The sequence below is a fragment of the Macrosteles quadrilineatus genome, unplaced genomic scaffold, assembly GCF_028750875.1.
Source record: "Macrosteles quadrilineatus isolate MER2022 unplaced genomic scaffold, UCM_ALF_1.0 Scaffold_6__1_contigs__length_79288215, whole genome shotgun sequence".
NCBI classification, from domain to species: Eukaryota; Metazoa; Arthropoda; class Insecta; order Hemiptera; family Cicadellidae; genus Macrosteles; species Macrosteles quadrilineatus.
The window spans coordinates 15,121,081-15,136,573 of NW_026542599.1; the positions used below are offsets into that span (position 1 = coordinate 15,121,081).

Sequence of the window (15,493 nt, forward strand, 5' to 3'; positions counted from 1 at the left end):
ACCCAAAATAAATAAGGCTTCAGTTGGTAACAAGTGATTAAAAGCTATAACTCAATTTTAAAATAAACTACGAAATACTGGTGTAAATAAACATATGTTTTATGAAAGTATTTAAGCATAACAGTAGATATATATTTATAAAACAATAACAAATCAATTATGTACTTTATTATGTTTATATACATACAATGTAATAATAGTCTAACAAAATCAAAATATAGTTATCACCCAAAATAAATAAAGCGTTAGTTGGTAACAAGTGATTGAAACTGGTAGGCTATAAATAAGGGTATGTTTTATGAATGTATTTAAACTTATCATTAGATATATTTATAAAACAATAACAAATAAATGTGTGCTTTATGTTGATATACATACAATATAATAAGAGTCTAACAAAATATAGTTATCACCCAAAATAAATAAGTTGGTAACAAGGGATTGAAACTGGTTTAAATATAAGGGTATGTTAAATAAATAACAAATCAATTATGTACCTTATGATTACATACATACTATATAATAATATAATGTTTACAAGGAAAACCTAAAAGCCAATCAAAACGTACTGAAGTAAGTTTAGCACTTTTAGTCATATTTGCAATATGAATACCTACTTTGTATGGTCACCATTTAAATGAAGAGTATAAAAAGTATTAAGATCTTACACAAAATTGATACAAATATTATTTTACTGGTCTCCATCTTTTTGATAGAGTTTTGTACATTAATTTGTTTGCTTGTTAGTAAAATATAAATTTTTTCATATAAATGTTCAATTGACATTTACATGATGTTATGTAGACTATGGTTGAAATGCGATTAATCTCTTAAAAAATAAAACATTGTGCCAAATTTCAAAATAATGACAGAATCCAAATCAAGTAACACAAGATTTTTTTTTTCTTGATATAACCATTAACTTTTGGACAATGAGGTAGACATCATCTATATGGAGAAACTATAGTCATTTTGTTCTTAAAAGTGGAAAATAGTTAAATAAGCCACTCTCAGAATGTGCCAAAGTCAAAATACAATTTTTCTCTAATCTTTTATACAAGCCTACTGTAGTTGTGTCATCACAGAAGCTTGGCGTATAGTTTACGATAAGTTTTCCCTCCAAGTTGACTTGTTTAAAAAGTGTCTGTATATTTTTTACTCAATTTGTCTGCGTTCAATTCCATTCTGTCCACAACTATAACTTGGTTATGGAATGTTCAGTTCCAACCGTAAAATCCCAAAGAATATTAAAGCCTGTGAACATTTTTGTCTTGGTACGACAGACTGTCGGCGTGATACAAGATTATCTTGATGGTTACGATGACTAGATAGATGGACAAGTAGACGGGTATCCGAGAATTCCAGTGTCAGAAGCGAGGGAGGGGGGGAGCCGAGGGTGCGGACGCCCCGCTCATGTCCCTCCCACTGTACAGGGTCTGAAGAAACAAGATAAGTTAAGAACACAGAGAAGTAAGGTATAGAGGAAACGTAATGGTTATTGTAAGACTTACTACGTCAATAGCTCAAAATATTTTATGGTGAATCTCAGAACACTAGTGAAGAGTTTTCCATCAAATGGCTCTGTCTTAGTTAATTTAACACAAAAACATGCTCACGACTCAAACTTGTAGTAATTTAATCAAAATTGGTATGTTATTTTTTTAGTTTATTTTATAGACAAACGATGCAGGCCTTCGAGGACAGACTGTGCGGTAGCGGTCTGTCCCCGACCTGTGGCGTGACTGCATGCTCATTCCAGGTGTGTTTAATAACATACAAATTTTGTTTAAATGTCAACGTGTTCGTGTACGTATTTTTGTATTAAATTAACTATGACGGAGCCATTAGGTGGAAAACTTTTCACCTCTTCATTAGTGCTCGGCTGAAGATGACACAGAAGTGTCCAACCATGTACTGAGATTGACCATTAAATATTTTAAGCTAATAACATAGGTAGTAGGTCTTACAATGATTATCTCCAGTTCAGGGGCATAACGATGAATTTAAAATATAATGGTACATTTAAGTGGTATCTAGGACAAAGTTGAACATCGCCCCCCTCGTCCTGATCTACTACAACACTCACGGTGAAGGAGGCTCTGTGCGATAGAAATTTCCTCACAGTGCTTGCCATTCAGGCTCTTTCTTACTCGTCCCAAATATCCAGCACAACATACCAGAGCTGAATGTGCACGGTCGTCCCATAAGTAAGTTTCCTCTGAACCTTACTTCTCTGTGGTTAAGAATCAAGGACTCAGTGAATCAAAGAACAATCAAAAACCAAGATAAACAGAGTCAGCAAACTGGCACATACTTTCTCCCATTAGCTTGACATTGAAATTGAACATACTACTACTATTATGAGCAAAAACTTTTAAAATAATTATACCGGGTGGATCAGAGGGGGACTTGGGGGAAGTCCCGAAAATTGCAGTAACTTTTGAACCGTAATTTTGTACAGCGTTGAGAGTTGGTTAAAAGAACCATAAACATAGGTATTAAATTTCATAATATAAATAAACGGCCGTAATATACGGAAACCTCAGAGCTGTGACGAGGTATTTATATCATATTATATTCATCAATTCAGCTCAGGGGCAATTCATGTCTATTGAGTAAATTTCAATCTAAATTGTTCAAGCTGTTTTTAAAATCAAATTGTCTGTTAATTTATAGTTTTTTTTTTATGTGAAAACCATCACTAAAAATCCAAATTTCAAATTATAAAAATTCTTTTGCAACACACATCCTAACACACACACACCCGCTAATAACTGCAAAAATGACTTTTTTGTGGTTCAGAGAAACCCAAATCAGATATTTCCACCTGAAACTCAAACTGTAAATCTTGACAAAAACAATAACTTCTCCACAATAGGGGGGGGGGGGAGTAAAAACATAGCCTACCTGCAGATGAAATTTATTGAGCATCTCCACTCCTTTCTCAGACATCTTTGTACACTGTGATATGTCCAAGTAGCGCAGTTGACGACAGTGGTCGACAATGGCAGAAACTGAGGCATCAGTCAGTTGATTGCAACCCTGATAAGAACGTAGAAATGTAGAGGAATAAATTTCAAAAACACAAACACAAACATGTCAAAACTAAGTATAATATAACAGTGGTAGCAAAAAAATAACAAATTAGAATTTTTAGTAGCTTAAAATATTTTTTCCTACAGTTACCTAACAATGTACATGTTCTCTCACTGATTTGAGAAAGCAAAGTAGCCAATTCGCTCATCAGTGAGACAATGTTAACATTGTCTCACTCCAGATTTGCAACGTGAAGGCACGAAATCGAAATAGTGAGCGCGTAACATGCAGGCAACGTCGCATGCACGCGAAATACGTTGGCAGCACTGGCTGAAAATCAGCTGGTCAGCTGTTGTACTGTTGTATTTATCACTTCACATTAAATGTTATATTAAAAGTTCACTTCTGTGTAAAAATAGGTTATGTTTCTTCACAAATTTATTTGTTTTATGGTAACTGTAGGAAAAGTATAATGTGCAACTCGAGTTCAAAGTACAATTGCCTCACTCGAGAAACCATTCCTCACTCGCCTACGGCTCGTGAGTAAGGATTTCTCTCGAGTGAGTCAATTGCTCACTTTTCTCACTAGTTGCACAAATAACTATATATTCGACCTTAATAAGGACATTAGTGCAAAAACAATAGTTAGTGCGTATGTTTTAATTGATCGTTGACTAAAAGCCATCAAATAACCAAGAAATTGTTTGTAAAATTTAAATTTTGTTGCTTATGTTTTGTTAAAAAGATGCCTTTATTAGGAAAGTTGATAGTATCGTATGAATTTGATTTTACTAGATTTTTTTATTTGCACAGCTTGATTTCAAAGAGCAGCCCAAAACCATTCTGGAAGTTTGTTAGGTAAAAGTTTCAAAAATATATTAAAGCTAAAAAAACTTCATAAATAACAAAAAGTGATAAAATTTTAGAAGAACCTACATTAGTTAGAGTATAAGATAGAGTTTCGCTATAGATAGGTTTGACAAGTGACTCACTCACTTTGATATCGAGGTACTTCAAACGTCGCAATCCCCTCGTGATAGCGACCACTCCTCCATCAGCTATGTTGTAGCAATGACTCAGGTTGAGAGTGTCAATGCTCGGGTTGTTTTCCCCAACTGAAGCTAGCCCAATGTCTGTGATCTAAAAGTAGTATAAATTAATAAATTTTCAAGATTTTTGTGGAACTGTTTTAATCCCTAAAACATTTTTGGCTGGGTTGGTAACTCCCAAAAGTGAACTTATTAAAACAACTTTGAAATATCAAAACTTTAATTTTAGGAAAATATTTTCAGTACAAAATAAGACTTGCGTCCAAAAAACTGACTGTGTCAAAATGATACTCATAAATTTAAAAGATAATTTTGGAAAAAAAACAATTATTCTCAATAATAAATACAAATTGGTGAGAGTTTTTTTTTCTTTGTGAATGTTTTGTCCTACATTATGACAACACATACATTATCTAGTAAGTTACAGACTTTTTATATTAGACAAGCTACCTCGAGTAGCCTAAAATTGGGACACCATATGCATATTACACAAGTTTAATTTTAGCTGTCATTTTAAGGTCACAATCTCAATACCACTTTCTAGTGCAAATGTCACCACAAAAAATTAAAAAATATTTAACAAAAAATGATTAGCTAATAAATTACCTGCTGGCATTGACTAAGATTTAAATGTTGCAGCTCTAAAAAGCGGAACGAGTATTTGAGGCTGACATCCGTGATTTTATTACAGCATCGCAAGTCAAGATCCTGAAGACCTGAAATATATAAATTGTAGAACTTATATAAATATACTAACTTTAGTCTAACTTACATATTCACCTTGCCTGCCTAATTTGCTTATACTATATAGTTGATACAATTTTAAATTGTTGTGAGTTTGACTTGATCTGTTTACATTCAGCTTGTTGGTTCTATCTTCTTCGCAATTAAATTGTGTTATGTTTAATTGATCCTCATTTATATACCAGGGAAATTTAGTGATCGGCCTCAGAGATACTTAAACCACCCATATATCTTGAAGAATAATATAGCCTACCTAACATTTTATGCTGAGAATGATGAAATCAGCAATGACCCATTAACCCTGAAGGAAGCGATAGGAAACCCTGATAGGGAATTGTCGATACAAGTTATGAATGAGGAACTTTCATCGCAAATAGAAAATAATAGAAGAAAGCTTTGAATTATAATACACCAAGAGAGCTGCGTATGGAACCTCATTTGCCCCAAAGCAAGTCCCGTACAAGGTTGTGTTCAACACAAAGGCATAGATTATGATGAAGTTGCTCCTGTTATGGGTTACAGCTCTGTACGCTATTTAATAGAATTAGCCGCTGAAAACGACTTTGAAATAGACCAAATGGATTCTGTCACTGCATTTACTCAAGGAGATCTCCACCAAAGGAGTATACATGAATCAACCTGAAGAATCTCATCATGAACCAAACAAAGTTTGTCGATTAGGCTGGGCCTAAAAGTAAATATGGTCTAAAACAAGCAAGTAATGAGTGGAATCAGAAACTTCACTCATGTTTGACGAAAATAGGACTAGCTCAGTCAATCTTTGATTCATGTGTTTATCACATGATGAAATACCCCCGCCGCAGCAAACCTGCCGACTAAGCGAATTTCCATTTGTCTGAATTGATTTTCAGTTAAATATATTTTAATAACATTAGGTTTAACGAGTACCTAGGTTTGCTGCTACAGGAAACTAATAAAGTGTGTTTTTGAGTAAAATATTGATAGCTTAGTACAAAATAAATAAATTTGCCAAGTTTGATCAAAATATATTCATAAACAAGCAAACTACAACATTTGACAATATTCTCCATAAGAATAACATGGGAATTTTAAATTTACAATTTTTTTAATTTTCTCCGTTACTAATAATCGAACAAAAATACTTTTATATACTAAATTATTTGTTTTTTTAAGCTCTTTAAAAAGGTCTAAAGAGAAATTGGGAAATTTTGTTTTTTGAGGGTCAAAAGTGAGAAAAACCAATTTTTACCCCATAAAACCCCCCGTAAAGCCCCGTTCCCATGGTCCGATCGTGCTGGTTCGCGAACTCATTCAAGTTTATTCCGCTTTACACCTTTAAACCAAATTTCATCAAAATCGGACAAAAATTACTCAAGTTATCGCGTTCACGGACGTATGTATATATATATAAGTCTATATATATATACATATATAAAAATTTGAACGAATAGTGTTTTTGGCCTCTGGGGACATCAAAATGAAAAAGTAAATCGGCCCTGGGTCTAGGTCTTACCGTGCCACCTACGGTAATAGCTACTTCCCTATAGGGAAATTCGCTAAAATGGGATGAATATCAATCGTAGCAGTCTTCATGGAGGATTTGCTAGCTTTTGATAACTTTCATAAACATCCAAAAGAAACCCTAAAGTCAAGACAAGAAAGTTATGAAAGAATTCAAAATGAAAAATAAGGAGACAGCAAAATTTATTTTGGGATTTAAAACTTGTTGTAAGATTTTATAAATCGGTTTTATAAAAGAAAAGGCATGAGGTGAAAACTGACTGGGCTTTATACAGATTAGTGACTACATTAAGGCCTAGGTTAAGGGTTATGTCATGTTAAAGGTCTGCATTAAGTCCGGTAATTTAAATCAGCACACTCTCTCAGTAAAGAAAAAGAAATCCTTAGAAAAGGAAAGGTCATCCAAGTCAATTTTTTCTAACCTACAAAATAGTTCTAAAATCAAGGTTAATACTACCCTTTAACCCATTACCTTGAAGGTTTAAACTTCAAGGTTGAAATCTATCCAGATATTTAAGTAGTAGGGGTGTGCGAAGCAGCAAAAAATTTTCAATTCGAAGCAACGATTCGATTCAAAAGATTTTCGATTCGATTCGATGCAACTCGATTCGAAGCAATACGGTATTTTTCTATTCATAATTGTCAATTGAGTGGATTAACAATAATTAAAATTTATCACATTTGTGTAATACAAATTTTTGTTGATGTGGTATTAGGCCTATTCATACTTACATATGAATTTTAGGTGAAAAAATATTTATTTTCAATCATATGTATTAGAATAACTGCTGGAAATACCAGTGAGCTGCTTTACTTGCCTATTTCATAATTTTTACTTGGAATTGGCTCAACTGCAAGAAAGAAGAAAATATTTTTTTTATCAAGACATTCATTCTCATTTTAATAACTGTTTAAATAACTAAATAGGTACCGGTAGCTAAATTACAACAAATTTGAATGGAACTTAATATAAAAAGACCATTAAGAAATAAATTTACATATCACAAGTTTAGGGCCTGTGGACCGGCTTCAGGACTGCAAGCAAGAAGAAAATAAAAATAATATGTTTCCACCATGCAACATGTATCATTCATTCCCTGCCTCCTAACCTCCTTAGTATAATAACCTCACACTTACATTATTTGTTACATCATCATAAATAAAGAATTATTATTGGCATCAGTAGGCCTACAGCTTTACATAGGCATTATTTTTATAGGGCCTAAAATAGTAATAGGCTAGAAGCAACATGTCAAGTGGAGAACTCATTGAAGAAAAGATATTGTATAAACTAATTTCCTATAAAACTCAAAAACAGTAAATAACATACAAACATTGTTTGTGGTATAATTAATAAGGACTAAAAAATGCATATCATGTCATACAGTAGTATAGACCTACCGGTACTGCAAGAGATTAAAATCCTAAAACAACTGATTTTGATAGCTAATGAATGAAAAGAATTAAAAATCCATAAAATGAAGCTAAACAATATCACAACTAATTAGGTACCCGAAAAGTAACTCTTAAATAATATATAGAAGATTAAAATAACATTAAATCAAGAGACAAGAAAGTTAAATGCTATCTTCTAGTGCCCTTGGCAACACAGGTCAATGTTTTTAAACTACCCTCAATGTTTTTGGAACAGCAGGGCCTTTTTCTCTTAAGGAAGGGTAGTAGTATGTCAACAAAAACAATGAATCAGTCTCACCAGCCAGGCCCGGGCAACGATGTGTGCATTCAAGGTCATAGACCCTCCCCCTCCCCTCTTACACCACCCGGTTGCTACCCAGTTGCTTCAATTGCTGACAAAATGCAAGTGATGAAACAAGGAAGTAGAGACAAAGAAATATATTTCTTTATTCAAAAACACAAAACTGTTAGAGATTATTTTCAAAGAAATTAATTCAATGTAATTTGTGAATTGTAAATATTGTATTGGATCTTAGAAATATATTTTTTTAACCCTATTTAACCAAGATACAGATCTGTTCACTATATCAGATATTTCTTTTGTTTATAATTTATTATGTAAAATACTAAAATATATTTTTAATTAGGTATTGAATGAACAATAAATGATTATACTAGTATGTCTGGATAAATAGTCTTTCTATTCTTTTGACTTTGTTTTCTTTGCACTGTTAGTGTTGCGTCACGGCTTTTGTCTTGTTACTCTTATCAGTAGACGACTAGACCTGGCTCTGGCTAGTGGCAGTGCGGCAATTGCTCTGTTGTGTCTTTATTCTTAAAGGTCGTGAGCCAACTTAATTTTTAATTCTCATTTGAACATTTTAATTCCTCTGTAATAGATATAATAATATAAGAGTGTTTCTTTGGAAATAAATTATTCTTTTTTTTTCTTTTGCCCCAACAAAAATTCGGGGACGGGGACCGACAGACACCTAACAAAAATACCAAATGTATCAGTCTATAACATTGATCTTACTAGTTAAGTGTTAAGTAACAATTTTTCAGACTTATTTTTAAAATGATTTTGGAGTAACCTACCTTGTTTTGGCTAGGTTCACAGTAGTAAAATATTTCACACACTGCTTACATCAAGACAAAAAACAAAACCTCTAATCATTTGCAATGTCAAAAAAAAAAAATATAAAACAATTAAAGCTATATTTAATGCAAAGAATGTATTAAATAAGAACGCCTTCGTAAAGGAAACGCAACAGCAACGCGCTCCTGTATTGCGGGTATTGCATTGACTTTCTGCAGGCGTTTTTCGTATATGGATACTGACTCCCTCGTGAATCGAATCGTTTTTTGACCACCACTGAATCGAATCGCGATTCGATGCATCGAATCGAATCGAATCGAAATTTCGATGCATTTTCGATGCATCGCACACCCCTATAATAAGTAGGTACTGTAAGTGAACAATTGTATGGTAGTTGTATGATTATTGCTATAAGAATATTAATTGCAAACATCATTACAAAACAACAGACTTCATTATGAATGAGCTGTTTGAAAGAACTGCCATAAAAATTGTCATAAAATAATGTACCACTGACCTTTTAGCCGAACTAAGGAATATCCAATATTCGAGCTATGGACGAGTTGAGCTTCACACATCTTTTGAACTGCTTTCTTCCTGTTGGCGTCTTTGATTATCTCTTCCTCGGCTTTGCTGCGTAGGGATATGTACGGCCTGGGCTGAGATATCACTACGTCACTCATTGTTTCTTGTACGGCAGCAACATCAGCGTCGTCTGCAGAAGCACTGACACCCATCCCCGTCAACCCAGCATCAGTCACAGAGTCACAACTAGCCAACCTCAACGACCGAAGCTTCAACTGATGCTGGAAAATGGCTTGTACTGAGTCGTCGGTGACTGCGTTGAAGCAGTAGCTCAAATTCAAATGAGTCAGTTCTGGTAAGTTCTTAGCCATCAGGATTATAACAGGGCTTGTTACAGTATTCAACCCCTCCATGTATAGTTTCCTGACCTTCAAGTTGATTTCAGAACACAACCCTTCTTTGATACCTTCGTTTGTTACTTGCTCGCACTGGGAAATGTCAAGTTCTTCGAGATGTTTTAGTTTTTTCAACTGAGTGATACCGATGTCTGTGATCGCTCGACAGTTTCTTACAGCGAGCTTTTTCAGATTTGTCAAATCATTGCAGATGTACAACAGCGATTGGTCTGTGATTCTTGAACAGTAACTGACGTCCAACACTGTAATGTGTTTTTGATGTTGGGATACTGCATGAATTGCTGCGTTTGTCAGCTGTTCACACGACGTAACGTACAGTTCATCCAGCTCAAGTTGGTCAAGCTCTGATAGTAACGATATTGCGTTACTATCAATTAACGTTCTGCTTAAATTTACCTTTTTAATTACATTCACTCTTTTACTAATAAAGTTGAAGAAGTTCCAAAATGTTAGCACTGTTTCTGAAGCGTATTCGCTATTATCAACAGTCAATCTGTCCGGATAATATTTCTTATATAGCCCTGCGTGGTATGACATCTGACATCCTTCAAGAGAGATTGATTCCAATTTGGGTATGACTGCCATAAGTCGGTTGAGTAGTGCATCGGATAAATAACGGTTAGCGTTAAGATTTAATTCTTTCAACTGACAGAGAACTGTACAAACAGCCCTTACATCTGCAGCGCTTTCTAGCAGTCGCCCAGCCATGAATAGTTCACGGCAATTATCCAATACTAATGATTCCAAATTCACACAGCCTAGTAAGATTTCAATGAATGTCTTGTCGTACATATCACAGTTTACAAAACAAAGAGATTTCAAACTCGGTAACATTTTTTCCCAAAAACCTTTCAATTTATGGTTTATTTCAAGTTCTATCAAAATAAGGTGAAAATATGACTTTGATGAGTTTTTGAAGATTGAAAATGCTTCTGGTGATTTTTTGATAACCACCTTTTCTTGATTGATAAATTTTGGATGGAGAGAGGCCTCGTACCAAATCTTGCAAACTTGACTGGCTACAACTCGGTCTGGGTATTGAAGAAATCCCATTATGTGAATTATAACCTGAAAAAACCACAAATGAAAAAATAAGGCAAAAGCATTTTGTTGAAACATTCTACATAGGCTATAATGCCAAGTAGGTAGCCCGCATTACGAGATTCCAAAGTTTCACAAACTTTCACTAGCTGAGAACTGCTTCCAGTTAAAAAACCTGAAAAACTAATTGATACGCCAACAATATCAGTTAAACAACAAGGCAGTTTCAATATTGAAATTGTTTCCTCGTTGTCTAATGAGCTATTACAAAAGATAAAAAGCAATATGGGTGTAACATAAATGACACGGTTAACCTAACTATTACCTACACTTTACCTTCTTAAGCCCTAACCTGCTTTTCCACTTGCCTAAATAAGATCCATTGTTCAATCTGTGCTTTATACAATTGTTGGATTATTCCATAATATTTTTCTGCAGAGAACCTGCGATATATTATAGGATATATATATTAAATCAATTTAGATTTGGTTTGATAAATCATCGATTTGAAACTATTATTATTCCAATATAAACATAGAGTTAAGTTATGATCTGTTTACATTTTTATTGATTTTTAATAAACTAAAGAAAACATCGATTTGCATTTATTATCTTTTACGTTTTCATTGATATTTAGATTAAACTACAATAGGCTATTTTACCAAAAGTAAAATATATTATGAACATTAAAAAACAAACAATAAGTTAACTAAAACTGCAATCATTTATAAACAAATGATAAACAAACAAAAAACCTTCAATCTAGGGAAGAATTTAAATTGCCTTTAAAAAAATTGAGAAACGGATCAAGAATCAAAGGTTTATTTCTTGTAGTCACTTTTGAGATCATTACTTTGCACAGCCACAAATCAAACTCCTCACGAGCACGTACTTCTTACATCCACGTAGATCTGGGAACAATGGTGTTTCAGCTCCTTCATGGCTTCTCAATTCCGGCCCTGTCTACTTAAAGAGATTCAATCGTACGTCCAAGTATGAGCCACTTGTTGAAGAGGTCCAACTTCTTCACGGGAATGCCGAGTATGCTCATGTTAAGTTGCCTGACGGAAGAGAAACTACCGTGTCTACACGTCATCTTGCTCCGGTTGGTGAGTACCAAACTGACATAGAGCAAACCGATTTTGAGAGTGATGAAAATATTCTATTACCCACTTCTCAACCTGAACCTGAATACTTTCCTAGTCCATCATCAACACAGAACCAAGAAGATGAAATGAATACTACTGCCGAGAATTTACAACCTAGACAAGAAGCTTCTAGAGGAGAGAACCATAACACATATCCGAGAAGAAGTTTTAGAAGCAGAAGACCTCCTAATTATTTAAATGACTACGTTCATTAACATTAGGGAGGAAGAATGTAGTAAAAAAACATGTGTCTTCAATTCTTTATTATTGTTTTGTTGTGTTTGTAAACAAGTCCATTATAATTCAATGTAGTATTGTTCAAGTTATTAAAAACCTTTCTAAAGGTAATACAAGTTATTTTCATTCATTCTTACTCTCATTACAATGCTATTATGCAGTTTATAACGACTGTAAAAATATAAAGATATTTGAGTTTGAGTTTAACTTTTAACCGGACATTGGTTTAATCGGACTACACTCGGCGGAAATGACATTTCTTTAACCGGACTACATCGGCAGGAAGTGGGCGGTACTATTCTCGTGGGAAATATGTATACAGTACCGGTATGTATTTAAATGGTCCTTTTAGGCTAACGAATTTTGGGAATGTCGGTTTAACCGGAAAAACCGTTATCCGGACGGGCCTCTGTCCCGAGGAGTCTGGTGAAGAGTGAGTCTACTGTACATGATAAAATAAACAAACTACCTACTTTAGCTGGAGTTAACTTATGGAAGAGGTGGGAAAAATGTATTATTGATGCCATAGAATAGTTTATAGGCTAAACTAATTTTAGAACGATTTAGCTGAGGTTTCGGTCATAAATAAGTATAGTACGGTACCAAAAATTTAACTAGGTACCTTAGCTTTTTTAATGGTTCAAATTGGATCCAGCCATCTAGCCTATGATTAATGCAATGGGTAGATTGATATAACTTCCAGCAGCGACCTTCTGGTTACAAGTCAGCACTTAACTCATAGACCACTCAGTAACCTTAACCAAACTGCAGTGCAGTAATGTGAGTAAATGTAGGACGTAAAATAAAATGCAGCCATTTAGAGTAGACTTCTGTATCTGTTGGCACAAACAACCGAATGAAAATATCGATCGATATATCGTTTGGTTAGGTAGGTAAGGTTAACCAAACAATATAGGTATCGAATGAAACATCGGACAATCAATATTTTCATTTGGATGTTTGTGCCAACAGATACGGAAGTCTACCCATATAATTAAATAAGGTATAATATAATTAAATAAAGGCAAACATATAAACGTGTTGGAAAGCAGACTTTCCAGAACTGTTTTCCTTTTAACACGTTCGCTACTGAGCGTCGCATATGCGACGCCGCGGTCATTGTCACAGACCGAGGTATACATTTGAATTTTACACATAGACCGGCTGTCACTTGGTTTACAGTACACACAGACCACAGGCGAAAACCTTATAAAACAATGATCATTTACATCGTAATACGCTACAATCGTGTTTGTAAATAATTTATTCTTGTTTTTTTTGTATTTTTTATAATTTTGTGCTATTGCAGTGTAGCGTGTTAAGGAAATTAAAAAACTTGGTCACAGACACCTACCTAAAGCTGGCCTATTATGGCCTCTTCCACAGCCCGTTGAGCTATCATTGTCTGGGGACATGCTTCAGAGACCAACAAAACATTCTGATAGTTCAAAAGGCTGCCATAAGAGCCATAACCTCCAGCGAAAGAGACAAACACTCTAGGCCACTTTTCCGTGCCTTAGGAGTAATGACTATTAACAGCCAATTCATCTACAACTGTCTGGTGCAGGTCAAGGAAAATATAGATAACCTCAACTGCAGACACCACCTACATAACTTAGTTATAAGTTAATTTGAGAAAAGGAGAAAATCAAAACGTTCCTTTCTGCAGGCTGAGTAAACAAAAATAGTGGTTATCCGGTCCTTGGCGTCAAACTCTATAACCACCGGCACCAGGACATAAAGTCGCTCCCTCTTAAGGACTTTAACTTAGAGGAGCTACTCAAGGCCCTGTAGGCCGAAGGAATATTTCACAGAGGAAAATGGTGAATGGACCTCGTAACTACAGCCATGTTAACCGCTTAAATATCTAAAGTATTAAAATTTATTTTTTTTTTCTTTTGACGAAATCAATCCAGTTACTAGGTACTGGTCAACGATGGATAACATGGTATAAAGGCATAAAGTATATAGGGCCTAAATAAATTACAGTTGGGCCTAGTATTTAAATTAATGGTGTGATCAAGTCTAACTTAACTTAGGCTAATAATTTTAAAAATTGTACGGGTGATTTAACTTATTCAAATTAAGTTAGGTACCGGTACTTAAGTTAATAGGCTTAGTTGGAATAAGACCTACCTCTAAAGGAAGAAAATTGACATTATTTTCAGTCATTGGATGATCTTCCTCTGGATTAACACTTTCAATTTGAATTAACCTGTTCATTATTAATAAGCAAAGGTTAGCGATGTAAGTTATATGACCTAGGCTAGGCAAAAAGCACAATCTCTTAAGCTAACATAGCCTAACGTAATTTCTAGCTAAAAACTTCCTTTTAACATTCACACTTTGATTTAATAGGCCTAGGCCTAGTAGGTTTTAAAAATAACACTATTTAAATTATTACTAGGCCTTACTGAATAAAGATAAGTTAAATGTAGGACTAAGTATTTCACTAAAGGCAACTGAACTTGTAAGGTGAATCACATAATTATTTCTCACTTACTGTAACACATAAATAATAAAAGTTAAATAATAATACAGATATCAAGGTTTGAATAATAGTTTTGCATTATATTGTGTTGTTGAAATTGTAAAATGTTGTTTGTGTTGTGTATCATCATCCTGTCATGTGTCTTAGAAAAGTGATCATATGACCGTACCATTCCATAAATCCGTAAAACAGATGACAAGATAGTAACAGTAAATCAGGTTTTAAACTGTTGATGTTGATTTGAGCATTGATTTTTTTTATTTTAGGTCAAGGAAATCATGTAGTGGGGATATAGGGTGTTTAATATTTGCATCTATGTAAGTTTCGGATTCAAGGAGGGGGGTGAAAGTGATACGCTAGCTGAGCTCCAATGGCTTGCGATAAGAACCCATCCATCGCAAGTTTGTTCACCGGCCCCCTCTCAAATAATCTGTAAAAACCAAACCATTATCACAGGCATTTCCACATAAGCTTGCACTTGGGCTTTGCACCTTCCGAGGCACCGAGGTGTCATCATCGTCTTCCATGATCAAAAATCCTGAATATCTGCATAGGTCACGGAAATGGTATCACCGTGTATTCCGTGACCGCTTAGCTTAAACCCCTAAAGAAACGTGAATATATACTTCCAACAGTCACGAAAGCATTATCATCATCCATCACCGTGAATGCAACCAAATCAAGGACATCTCCTGTGGCCGTGTAGGCAATATCATAGTCTCGACCGCGATCGCGGTCAATAATCTCCTATTATCCCGCGGTTACGGAAACATAATCTTTTTCCGCAA

General features: G+C 34.5%; 1 protein-coding gene across 3 annotated transcripts; it reads right to left on the bottom strand.

Moving 5' to 3' along the window:
• Window positions 1–400: 400 nt before the first annotated feature.
• On the bottom strand, window positions 401–14,804 carry LOC128996914 (F-box/LRR-repeat protein 14-like). 3 transcript variants are annotated; one of them, XM_054422446.1, is made up of 7 exons: window positions 14,718–14,804; window positions 14,351–14,429; window positions 9,365–10,856; window positions 4,692–4,801; window positions 4,033–4,176; window positions 2,908–3,042; window positions 401–1,436 (listed from the first exon to the last, which is right to left on the bottom strand). In XM_054422446.1, exons 2-7 carry the CDS (start codon window positions 14,384–14,386, stop codon window positions 1,368–1,370), a joined length of 1,986 nt encoding a protein of 661 aa, XP_054278421.1. In that variant the 5' UTR covers window positions 14,387–14,429; window positions 14,718–14,804; the 3' UTR covers window positions 401–1,367. The 3 variants fall into 3 exon arrangements, with proteins under 3 accessions (XP_054278421.1, XP_054278422.1, XP_054278420.1); XM_054422447.1 differs by having other exon boundaries at window positions 14,629–14,791; XM_054422445.1 differs by having other exon boundaries at window positions 14,351–14,791.
• Window positions 14,805–15,493: the final 689 nt, after the last annotated feature.

Excerpts from the sequence above, each read along its gene's own strand:
- LOC128996914 (XM_054422445.1), bottom strand. The coding sequence starts at position 14,437 with ATGAACAGGTTAATTCAAATTGAAAGTGTTAATCCAGAGGAAGATCAT. Across the intron at positions 4,177-4,691 it reads ATCTTAGTCAATGCCAGCAG|ATCACAGACATTGGGCTAGC; the intron begins GTAATTTATTAG and ends TACTACTTTTAG. Across the intron at positions 1,437-2,907 it reads TCAATAAATTTCATCTGCAG|ACCCTGTACAGTGGGAGGGA; the intron begins GTAGGCTATGTT and ends TTGTTTCTTCAG.